The 12,703-nt window shown below is 35.6% G+C and overlaps 1 protein-coding gene across 1 annotated transcript in view; it reads left to right on the forward strand.

The window, feature by feature from the left end:
* Stag1 (stromal antigen 1) overlaps nucleotides 1-12,703 on the forward strand; it is a 346,634-nt gene that overhangs the window by 203,067 nt on the left and 130,864 nt on the right. Inside the window, exon 10 of the mRNA XM_036192569.1 lies at nucleotides 12,061-12,184. Within this exon, the coding sequence (XP_036048462.1) occupies nucleotides 12,061-12,184 (124 nt within the window). The remainder of the gene's footprint in view (nucleotides 1-12,060; nucleotides 12,185-12,703) is intronic.

Below are 12,703 nucleotides of genomic sequence, written 5' to 3' on the forward strand. Positions count from 1 at the left end.
ATAAATTTGAGGTCTAGTTTTACTCTTGGTATGATTTTCTTCCTTTTAGTGTCTGTAAGATTGTCAGTGACATCCCCGTATTCATACTGGATTCAATAGTATGTGTCCTCTGTTTGCTTTGGTCAGTATAACTAAAGCTGAATCTGTTTTGTTGATAATTGGAGATAGAGTTTCATTAACTTTATTTTTCATTTTTTTTATTTCTGCCTTGGGATTTGTTTTGTTTTGTTTTATTGTGTCACCTATGGTTCTAGTTGATCATTTTCAATTTTTTTTTTTATTTTACAAACTTACTAGTTAAAGATTATATTCTCTTCCCTTTCTCTGTTTCAGTTTATAATCTCCCAGAAAATGCTTTAGTGACACACTATGACTTCTGGTTTGTTAACATTTTGTCTTTTGTCAGTACAGAATTATTTTCTAATTTTCACTTATGATTTCTTTGACTTGAATTGTGTTAAACCAGTTTAATTTGTGAACATTGTAGGTATTCTGATTTTCTGCCATTATTCTCTAAAGTATTCCATGTACATACAAAAAAATATATTATACTGTTATCTTCCTGCTTGTTCATTTCTTTGTCATGAAATGTCCATTTCTAGTAATTCTTTTTTTGAGGGGAGGGGGTTTCAAGATGGGGTTTCTTTGTGTAATAGCCTTTGGCTGTCCAGGAACTCATTATGTAGACCAGGCTGGCCTTGAACTCACAGAGAAATACCTGCCTCTGCCTCCTGAGTGCTGGGATTAAAGGAGTGCACCACCACCACCACCACCACCACCACCACCACCACCACCCCCCCCCAGCATAATTCTTTTTTTTTTTTTTTTTTTTTTTTTTTTGACAACAATGTACCCTCTCTATCTACCTTTCCCCTGCTCTGTTTAGTTTATTTTACTCACTTATCAAACTTTTTATGTCTTTCAGTATGAAGTATATCTCTCATAAGCAGCATGTATTTGTTCTTTTTTTTTAAATGCAGTCTAAAAGTGTTATTTTCTTTTGCTTTTGGTTTGGATTTCAACATGAATGATAAATTAACCTGTCTCAAATTCATAAAAGTAGTTTTATTCAATCATTTCTGTCCTTTTTTGTGTCTTTTTGTTTTGGTTTGGTTTGGTTTTTGGTTTTTCAAGACAGGGTTTCTCTGTGTAGTTTTGGTGCCTGTCCTGGATCTCACTCTGTAGACGAGGCTGGCCTCGAACTCACAGAGATCTGCCTGCCTCTGCCTCCTGAGTGCTGGGATTAAAGGCATACGCCACCACCACCCAGCTTTTTGTGTTCTTTTGCTATTGTTTCCATGTATATTTTATCTGTATTCTTATTACCCCATGGTGCAGTGTTAACATTATCAATAAATATAGTCATACCCTTTTCGACAAACGCAAGACAGGGAAAGCTATGCCATCTTTCATATTAACACCTTATTAACAGTTTTGATACTTTTCATTTTTCCAATATATTGTATAGTAATATTTACTTTTAATTTGAAAAATATCCCGCTGTGTTCCTGTAGCAGGAATCTTAAAGAGTCTTATTAATAAAAACAAACCTAAGGCCAATAACACTGGAAGATCAGAGAAGCAGAACAAGTCACAGCTACCTCACCTCGCCAGTTCCTCAGCTGATCCTGTTTCCTCAGACTGGATTGCTGTCAGCTGAACTGTGCTGCTCAAAAGCCTGAAAGCTTAACCAGCCAAATGCTTCTAGTTTCTGGTCTTCGCGCCTTATATATCTTTCTCTTTCTGCCATCACTCCCTGGGATTAAAGGCTCACTTCTTGGGATTAAAGGCATGTGTCACCATGCCTGGCTGTTTCCAATATGGCCTTGAACTCACAGAGATCCAGAGGGATTTCTGTCTCTGGAATGCTAGGATTAAAGGTGTGAGTGCCACCATTTTCTAGCCTCTATATCTAGTGGCTGTCTGTTCTCTGACCCCAGATAAATTTATTAGGGTGCACAATATTTTGGGGAACACAATAACACCACATGTTCCTTGTAAAGCAAATTGGCTACCATCAAATTTTGTCAGTTTTATTTATCTAGGAAACCAATATTTCAACTTCATCTTTGAATAATGGTTTTGTTTCAGACAGAATTCTTGGTTCACATTTTCAAATTTTTCTTCCAATACTTTTAAATGTCAGCACTACCTACTAGAATTACTTGTTTATGGTTAAAAAGTTGTATATTCATCTTAATCTTCCATTGAATGAATCCTTCTACTTTATAGCACTCACAATTTTTATTGGATATTTCAGTAGTTTCCCAATTATGCATCTATATGGGCTTATCTAACTAAGGTTTCTTTTGGATTTTTTTAATCAAATTTTAGATGTGTAAGGCCTTCATACTTTTTTTGTTTGTTTTGTTGTTGTCATTTTTTTTCGAGACAGGGTTTCTCTGTGTAGCTTTGGAGTCTGTCCTGGATCTCGCTCTGTAGACCAGGCTGGCCTGGAACTCACAAAGATCCGACTGGCTCTGCCTCCCGATTGCTGGGATTAAAGGCGTGTGCCACCACAGCCCATATACTTTTTTTTAATGTTGATGTATACACACATTTTTTTCTTTTAAAAATGTTTTATTACATTTTTATTTGAGTGTGTGTGTGTGTGTGCGCGCGCGCGCGCGCGCCCAGCATAACAAATGTATGGTTGTTACAGAGAACTTGCAGAAGTCAGTTCTTTTCTTCTACTATATGGATCCTTGGATTAAACTCAGGTGATCAGGCATGGAAAGCCTGATGGTCAATTTGATGGCCCTAGAGCATTTCTTTTTGTTTGTTTTTTAATTTAAGTAAATTTTCCACTCATTCTACATATCAACTACAGATCCCCCTCCCATCCCTCCTCCTGCTCCCCATCCCCCCAGCTTTCTCCCCCAACTCTCCCTCCATCCCTTCCTCCAAAAGGGTCAGTCCTCCAATGGAGGGACAGCAAAGCCTGGTACATTTGGTTGAGGCAGGACCAAGCCCCTCCCCCCTGAATCAAGGCTGAGCAAGGTGTCCCACCATAGGAAATGGACTTCAGAAACCCAGCTCATGCACCAGGAATAAATAGATCCTGATCCCACTGCCAGGAGCTGTTCACTGTATCCCCTATGCAGAGGGCCTAGTTTAGTCCCATGTAGGTTCCACAGTTCTCAGTCTAAATAAAGTTTTTGAGTTCCTATGAGCTTGGTTTAGTTGTCTCTGTAGATTTCTTCATAATGATCTTGACCCACCTTGCTCATATAATCCCTATTCCCTCTTTTCGACTGGATTCTCAGAGCTTGGCTTGGTGCTTGGCTGTGGATCTCTGTATTTCTTTGCATCTGTTACTGGATGAAGGCTCTATGATGATGGATAGGGTATTCACCCATCTGATTATCAGGGTAGGCCAATTCAGGGACTGTCTCCACTATTGCTAGTAGTCTAAGCTGGGGTCATCCTTGCTACACACACTTCTAAGACAGAATCTAGATGTAGATCTAAGACAGAATGTGGCCTAGTTTGGCCTCAAACTCACTGTTGTTAAGGTTGGCCTCATATCCTATCTCCACCTCTTAAATGTTCCATCTCCAAATGCAGACTTATGTCTCCATGACTAGCTAAAACTGACTTTTTACTTACTTACTTATGAGCTATATTGCAAGTCCTGTAAAAAATATTTTCCCCTATTTCTGCCTCTTTATTTGAATGACCTTTATGACTTGATGTTATTCCATTAGGCTTTCTGTAATAACTACTAATTTAATTCCCAAAAATCAACAAATGATCCCTTTTCTACAGTCTTACAACATTTTAATAGCTATTCTTACTTGAGCTAATGAATCTCTAAATGTTTTTATCTGAGTTCCCTAATAACTAGTGATAGTAGGCTTTTTGTTTTCATATTCCTGTTAGCTATATGAATGCCTTAAGAAATGTCTGTTAAGAGATGTTTACCGGGGCTGGGGTTTTAGCTCAGTGGGCAAGGACCTGGGTTTAATCTTCAGCTCCACATTAGAGAAAGAGAGAGAGAGAGAGAGAGAGAGAGAGAGAGAGAGAGAGAGAGAGAGAGAGATGTTTGCCATCTTTAACCATTTGTTTATTTTGATGTTAAGTTTTTAGGATTCCTAAAATTTTCTGGATCCTAACTCCTTAACAAATTTGTGCTTTACAACTATTGTCTATGTGATAGGCTGTCTCATTATACTGTTGATTGTTTCCTTGGCTATGCAAAAATATTTTAACGTAGGTTAAATAATATTGGGAATATTATATAACCACATCTAGAAAAATATATGAAAGGGGATTTTTATTTCTCGCCTACAGGAAAATCCGTCAGCTCTAAATAGATTAAAACCAGAAACAGGGCTGGTGAGATGGCTCTGTAGGTAAAGTACTTGCTGTACAAGCTTGACACCCTTAGTTCAATCCCTGGAACTCACAAAAGAATGAAAGGGAAGAACCAATTACACATGTTATCATCTGACCTCATGTATACCATGATACTCACATGCCTAAGTACACACAACAAGCTAGGGAAAAATAAGGAGTAATGTTAGATACTGGGAGGAGCAAGGATTTCTTTTGAATGTCTTTATCAGTGTTTTAATAGATATTACTGTAGAACACATTTACCCCTTTTGTGAATTTTATCCCTAGGTATGTTTTTGGTTTTTATGTGAAGCTGCTATCTTGAGCTCAACTTCAGATCATTTGCTGTTACTGTATTGCAATGCCACTTACTTTTATATGTTGCTTTTATATCCTGTAACTTTGCCAAGTTTATTTATTCTCATAGTTTTCTGGCAAAATCTTGGAGATTTTAACTATGTAATACTCTCATGTCATCTGAAAACAATGAGAATTGACAGCTTATTTTCCAGTTTGATGTTTATTCCTTGTTCTGTTTGGAAGCTTTGGCTAGAACTTCAGTACCATAACTAATAAAATTGATGAAACTTGGCATTGTTTCCTTCTTTTGTCATAATTCTTTTTCACTCACTTTGCTCCGATTCACTGTTGGTTCAATACTATGATCATGTTCTCATTTAATACTTTAACAATAAAATGTCTGTATTTAGTAAAACTGAAATTTTTGTCGGTGACAGAGTACCTGGTTTGCATATATGAGTCTTTGGCTTCAATCCCCAGCCCTTCATATGGTAAACAAACAGGGGAAAAAAAAAAAAAAAAAAAAAAAAAAAAAAAAACCTGTGTGTTTAAGTTTAGTATTTGGGCCCATGTACTGATAATTTCAGTTGAGTATTCTGTTCTGTTTTCTTGCAGGCCAGCCAAACCTATGATCTTTCCCTGTTTTATGTTTTATAGATTTTATTCTTATTTACAGACCTTTTCTGTGCATGTGAACATTTATTTAGTATCTTCATCTTCTACATCACAGCTGATGGTATTCTTGGGCAACTTCAGCCTGGAAGTCACATGACTGCAACTGCTCTATGCTCAGATGTTTGAAGAAATTGTTTTATATCAAAATGGCATTGACTTCCACTTTTAAAATCCCAAATTAGTCAAGTTTGTTTTTCATGGCTGAGGTGGGAGGCAGAATTTTTTACTTGGGCCTGTCATTACCAATTTTGTCTTTTAATGTGGAACTCTAAATGAATGTTTTTTGGATTTTTTTTTAAGCTGAGGATCGAACCCAGGGCCTTGCACTTGCACTGAGCTAAATCCCCAACCCTATTTTTTTTTTAATTTTTGAGTCCTATCAAAGAATAGATCCACTGTCTCTGGTTTGTCTTGTTATCTTAGAAATTTGCTGTCATTATTTTCTTGAAGTGTTTGTAGTGAATTTACTTTTTATTTCGGCTGCATTTTAGACTTTTGTATTTTTCTTTCTCTTTACCAATACGTTTGTTTTTCTATTATGATACAACTTATTACCATTTTCTTCGTCTTGCTTTTTGCTCTTCAATGGTTTTTAGGATATTGTACTTGTGTATAACTTCTTGAACATAGAAACTGTGTCATAATAATAGTTTTGATGTTGTGGTTCGTTTTGCATTCTGTATAATTTCTTTGTTTGGATTGAGTTGTGGGGGTTTTCCCTCTTTTTCAGTAATTTTCTTCATTTCATGCCTCATTTTTATTTTTATTTAATTTTTATCATGCCAGTTATTATGGGTTTTTTCCTTGTTGTATACTGGATACTTTCATATTCATTTTATGGAAATCAGTTATGTTAAATTTTTAAGGTTTGCCAAGAACAAATTTAGAATTCAGCCTGTGGCTAATTTCCCCCCAGTGTTCGAATAATACTGTGTGTAATTTGCTGGATCACCAAAACCCGAAGCATTCCTAACTCTGGATTTGTTGCAAGAATTGTTCTTTCTGGTCTATCCTTTCTCTGTCAAGAGTTGTTTTCACGTGTACAGACCTGTTTGTTTGTTTGTTTGTTTGTTCCAGCTTATAGTGCTTGCTACTACCTAGAAGTATAAATATGGGCTACTATCAAAGTTTCTTCACTTTCCTAGGGATTATTGGTTATTTGAATAGAAGACCAGTATCTTTTCTTTTTAATATTTTGTGATTTTTATTCCATTTCTTAGGCATTTTGTTAGTCTCTCTCCCCACCCCAAGTAAAAAAAAATTAATATTGTCCCTTTTGATCCTGTCATGTTTGCCTATTTTCTTTTTCTTGTTTGTTTTTTATTTTATTTTGAGGCATAACCTTCTTAGAAGCCTCATCTGCCTTGAAACTCAACCCAGAATGACATTGATTTTCCTGCCTCATCCTCGTCTATGCTTCTTAATGGACTCTTCAGAAAGAATATTAGATTTTCTGAATGTTGTCACTTTTTTTTACTAATGCATAATGCAACCAAAACAAGATGTAACATAATTTCACTTTTGTGAACCTATTGCTTTTCTTTTCTTTCTTTTTTTTTTTTTTTTTCCTGGAAATTTATCCCAGGCGTAGGAAAACATTCTGCTACAAAATATGTCCATAGTCCTTGATAGGACATTTCCATACATTTAAAATAATTGGTTTGCTGAAATAATAGGAGTTGAATGTACTTATTGAACAGGTTTTCAGTTCTTCAAGTGTATGCAGAGCTTTCTCTCAACAGCCTCCTTTAACCCCTCTCAGCATTTTGCACTGTGATGTCCTTTAACAGCATTAAGCCCCCTTTCTACTAAAAGTCTTATTCTTAGTTACCTTCTGTAGTCTAAAATTCTTATTCATGATGTAATAAAAGACAGTAAGGCAATATTTTTTCAGCAACCTGGTTAGATGTTTATTTCACCTAATTCCATTTTATCACTCATCCCCACCTCCCCACATACACACAATTTATATAGTTACTCTATTTTAGAAAATATATGTTAGAGCAAAATTTCACAAAGAATTGTTTGAGATAGGAATGAATTTTATACTGTAATCATACTATAGACCTTTGGACATACAGAATTATTCATTTTAGACCTTTTGATATTCCTTCTATGTGAGCACTGATTGTACTGATACCTCCACTTTAGTTAAGAGTTTCCCCCAGTTTTATTTTGCAATCATTTAAATTTCATCTAATTACTGGGAAAACTGTGACCAGAATATGCAAGGAACATTCTGTTAAAATCAACTAGACTTCATTTTCATTTTATTGTAAGTAGAAAATAAATTTCCCATTTGTCAAGAAACCAATCCAAAGTGCAGGTATTAAAAGCTTTTTGTTAGTGAGTGTTAAACACTCAAATTGTTAATACAGTTAGTTAATTAGGTGAGTTTTTTCCATAGAAACTAACATCATTCTACACTGTAAAATAGAGGTAAAAACAAAAGAGTAATATAATTATACTAGAATTATCCTTTTGTAGGAGTTTTCCTTTGTTTAATTTTTTAAAGTAGAGTTTATTCTAAATTTAATTTTAGCTGTTCATTTCAAGGTCCTGGTGCCAAAATGCTATAAAAATGAGTATTGTCTTACAATTTTTGTTGATATTTTTCTTCTTATCTTAACTTTTCTTCTTCTGGTACTGTCAGACCCCTTAGCTGTTACCTGTCTGAATGGGATGGGGCTATTGGAGCAAGAGATTGTGCATACAAAGTAATTTTAGTGAGAAAACTAACGACTGAAAAAAATCTTTATATCAAGAATTGTAATCAACTCAAGATTTAGAAACAACTGTTACACACTTTTATACCCTATCTACTAAAGTATAGTATTAGTTCCTAGAGGGCAGAAAAGTGATGTCTACTAATAGGCTCCTTTCTGTACTAGCAAGTTTAATGTCAACTTGACACAAATTTAGTGACATTTAGGAAGAGAAATCTTTTGGTTTTCGAGACAGGGTTTCTCTGTGTAGCTTTGCGCCTTTCTTGGAACTCACTTGGTAGCCCAGGCTGGCCTCGAATTCACAGAGATCCTTCTGGCTCTGCCTCCCGAGTGCTGGGGTTAAAGGCGGGCGCCACCACTGCCCGGCAGGAAGAGAAATCTTAATTGAGAAATGCCCCTGTAGGATTGGCCTGTACACAAGTCTGGAGCATTTAATTGATGTGGGCAGGCTCCATCCCCAAAGGGTCTCTACCACCCCTTGGCAGGTGGTCCTGAATTATATAAGAAAAACAGCCAAGCAGTCCAGTAAGCAACATTTTTTTCATGACCTCTGCATCAGTTCTGGCCCTGACTTTCTTGGACTACTATGAACTGTAAGATGAAATAAGCCCTTTCTTCCCCAAGTTGCTTTTGGTCAGTGTCTTACCACATCAGTAGAAAACTCTAAGACACTTTTTAGTAATCATTGAAGAAATGATGTTTAACTTGAATATGAAAGAAGATAAGATATATGTAATCAGAGTATAACTAATGATATTATAGGCATGGAGGTCACCATAAAAATGTAATTACTGATGCATTTGAACTCTCTCAACAAAAATGAACTGATATTTTGACCCCAAAACAAGACATGTGGGTATATTATTTGATGACTAAGATCCTTAATATTAATTAAAAAATCAATCATCCCTATACTCAGCCATTGTAAAGCAGCTATTATTATGTCATAGTTTTTATAGATTAGGAATTAGCTAGATGGTTCTGGTTACTAGATTAGCTATACATAACAATACTATAACTACATTTCCCAAAGCTGGAAGTCGTTATTTCAAGTCAGTTGTGGTGCTGTATGCCTCTAATCCCAACATTCTTGGGGATGAAGCCAATAGTATTGTGAGATTGAACTATTCTCGGGTACCTAGTAAGAATCTTTCTTGAACATCTAAAGAAGCCCTCTACCTCTAAAAAACAAAAGAGAAACAGGAGCAGGGAAGAGAAGAATACAGCAGGCAGAAGAAGATGGAAAGATGAAGAAGGATTTTGAAATTTTTTGCCATAAAGACATGGTAAATATTTGAGATCTATGCATGGTCTGATTTAAATGTTATCCAATACATATATACCTACTGAAACAGCACATTACCTCATTAATAATTAAAATTTAACTTTTCAATTTATCTGTCAAATAAATTTAACTTAAAATTACAAGACATTTTTCAAACACATTCCTCTGTCTGAAGTTGGAACATCTTTTTCTAAAACAGCATAAGTGGTGGCGAAGGCCTCAATTGCTCATTCCATTGATCTCCTTATAGGGTACCCTGAATGTTATCAATGTGACAAATGGTTTCCCACTTAACCACATATATCTTTTTTGATTTGGTTCCTAGAATCAAAACTTCATTTTAACCATTTTCGTCACTGGTGTGTTACTTAGGGTACCCATACTTAAGAAAAGATAAACAAACATCCACCAGAGAGACCATTAAATAATTTGTGGACATACTTTGAAAACACCACAAAAGGGTTGAGGGGTGATTCAGTATCTATGACAGTTTGGCACACAAGCCTGAGGATCTGAATTTGAATCCAGAACTCACTGAAAAGAAACCTGCTTGGCTACACTTGAGAGACTGAGGCAGAAAGATTGTCATGAGTTTGAGAACCATAGAATAAGAATACTATAAGAGCTTGCCTAAAAAGAGACAGATAAATAATTTATCTGAGTGTGGTGACACACACCTAGAACTCAGTGGTTGCAGAATATTGGGAAAAAATAATTAAGGAAAAGTGCCTTAATACTAAGTTACAGCTGGGTTTTACTGCTAATTTCAATGAGAAGTGTGTCTTTTGTTTGTTTGTTTGTTTTGTTTTTGAGACAGGGTTTCTCTGTGTGTAACAGTTCTGGTTGTCTGGGAACTTACTTTGTAGACCAGGTTGGCCTCAAACTCACAGATACAGCTGTCTCTGCCTTCCAAGTGCTGGAATTAAAGGTGTACATTTTGACCACCAGGCTTGAGAAGTGTGTCTTGTTAAAGAATTAAAATTACTTAAACATATAGTGAGAAAAATTAAAATTTGATTGAACTCCAAAAGTATTCACATTATCTTCTCATATGTGTGTATACAATATATATATAATACTTTTTTTAAAAAAAATTTGAGACAGTGTCTCTATGTAGACCTGTTTGCCCTAGAATTCACTTTGGAGACCAGGTTAGCCTCAAACTTAGAGATCCACCTGCCTCTGCCTGTTGAGTACTGAGATTAAATGTGTGCACCACCTCACCCCACTCATATATATTTTTTAGTTAGGGCTAATAACCTGTTGAGTAAAAAGGTTATTAATACCTTTTTTTGAGAAATTTCCTTAGAGTAGGAAAATCATCCCAGAACAAACACACTGAATGCATATTTGTAGAATTATGAAATTTATGGGTTTTCTGCTACTGTTTCATAACTAAAGTGGATGATTCTCCATTGTTCAGCCTAAAACATAATTAACTAATGATGAAAGACCTGTGATTTGAATGAAGTGGTAAAATTAGTTTTATAGACGTACAAGCTAAACTACACATTTCCTTAATTCTCAATAAATGTCTCAAAGGCTTTTGGTTTTGTAAATTATTTTACATTTTCATTTTTTTGTTGTGTTGGGGTGGGTGCAGTACCCACAAAGGCCAGAAGGAGGCATCCCAATCTCCTGGAACTTGTACAGTTTCAGAGAGTTGTGAAACTCCCTGTAAATGTTGGAAGTCAAACCAGGATGCTCTAGAAAAGCAGATGGTGCCATCTCTCCAGCCCTTATTATGCAGCTCCAAATAATTGGCTTCTGCATGATTTTAGCTTGTGAAATATGTAAACTAGTTTTTTGGCTGTCATAAAAATTAATTTTTATTCAATTCTTTAAAGATCATGCAAGCTGGTGGTGGTGCATGCCTTTAGTCTCAGCACTAGAGAGGCAGAGGCAGGTTGATCTCTCTGAGTTCGAGAACAGCCAAGGCTACACAAAGAAACCCTGTCTCAAAAAAAAAAAAAGATTGTGCACGCTCATAATAGTTCATCGTTGTTTAGAGAAATAATTTTTGAACTCTATATTGACACATTGTTTTTTTTTTCTGAGACAATCTGACAGTGGTTGTGATACTGTCAGAAATCTCTAGCAGCCATTGCTTGCATTAGTGCTGAATATTTTTATAAAAATAATTGAACAAGATGTTTTTGTTGGAGCCCTTTTGAAATGCAGGTATAAAACAGTATTCATAATATTTATGTTGGATTGGTGAGGTTACTTACTGGATGAAGGTACTTGAAGCCAAACCGGCCAACCTGAGTTCAGGCCCTAGGACCTATATGTCAGATCGCGAAAACTGACTCTTTTAAGTTGACCTCTGGCCTCCATACTCATGCCATGGCATATGTGCAGCCCCTATAAAAGTAAATTAAGTAAATGCAATTTTTAAAGTTCTAAGGAAATATTTATATTGGACTTTGAATTTAACCCAGTTAATACACTGCTTTCCTGGCATTCACAAAGCCCTAGGTTCACTCGTAAGCACTGAGTAAAACCACATGTGATCATAGAACTTGTTTGTAATCCCTGCACTTGGGAAGTGAAGGTATGAGGATCAGAGGTTCAAGGCCATCCTCGGCTACATAGAAATTTTAAGTCCAGGCTTCTTAACATGAGACTCTGTCTTAACAAAGGAAAAAATATAATTTACATTTGTTGAAAATTAGTTGGGATACATTCCAAGTCTCGGTATAATTCAGAGGTTTGTCTTCCTCTGCCCCCATCCAGTGACGCAATTGCTGAGATTCGAGCCATCTGTATTGAAGAAATTGGAGTGTGGATGAAAATGTATAGTGATGCCTTCCTAAATGACAGTTACCTGAAATATGTAGGATGGACTCTTCATGATAGGGTAAGTTGGTATCTTTTAGCTTTGATGGAAGAAGTATTTGTCTCCGTACTGCTATGACAGCAATCAAAATTATAGTAGCTTATTTCTTAAGAGACGTAATAATATGAAATTTAAGATAATACAAATAACTATCGATCACCATTATAAAATTGAAGACAACACTTTATGTATAGTCTTCCTTGGATGCAATGCTATCTTGAATTAATATTGAGAACCTGGTGTGTCTGTAATTACAAGAGGATATATGCATTATTACCAAGAAGGTAATAGTCTCCTAATCAAGGATCAAAGGTGATTAGTTGTAATAAAAACTAAGTGAGCTTTCTTGTTTATAATTCCATTGGGTTATATTCCAGTGTGACTTTTTAAGTCAGAGTTAAAGCGAATATGTTAGAGCCCTTGATTTAAGTCCATTTTAAATTGATCGATCTCTAGCTTATTAGAAAAAGATTGGGCTTTAAAAGAAATCCTATGTCATTAATTTCTACATGAGAAATCCTGAAAATAAGTTTGTTTTAA

Source organism: Onychomys torridus, chromosome 7 (assembly GCF_903995425.1).
Source record: "Onychomys torridus chromosome 7, mOncTor1.1, whole genome shotgun sequence".
NCBI lineage: Eukaryota > Metazoa > Chordata > Mammalia > Rodentia > Cricetidae > Onychomys > Onychomys torridus.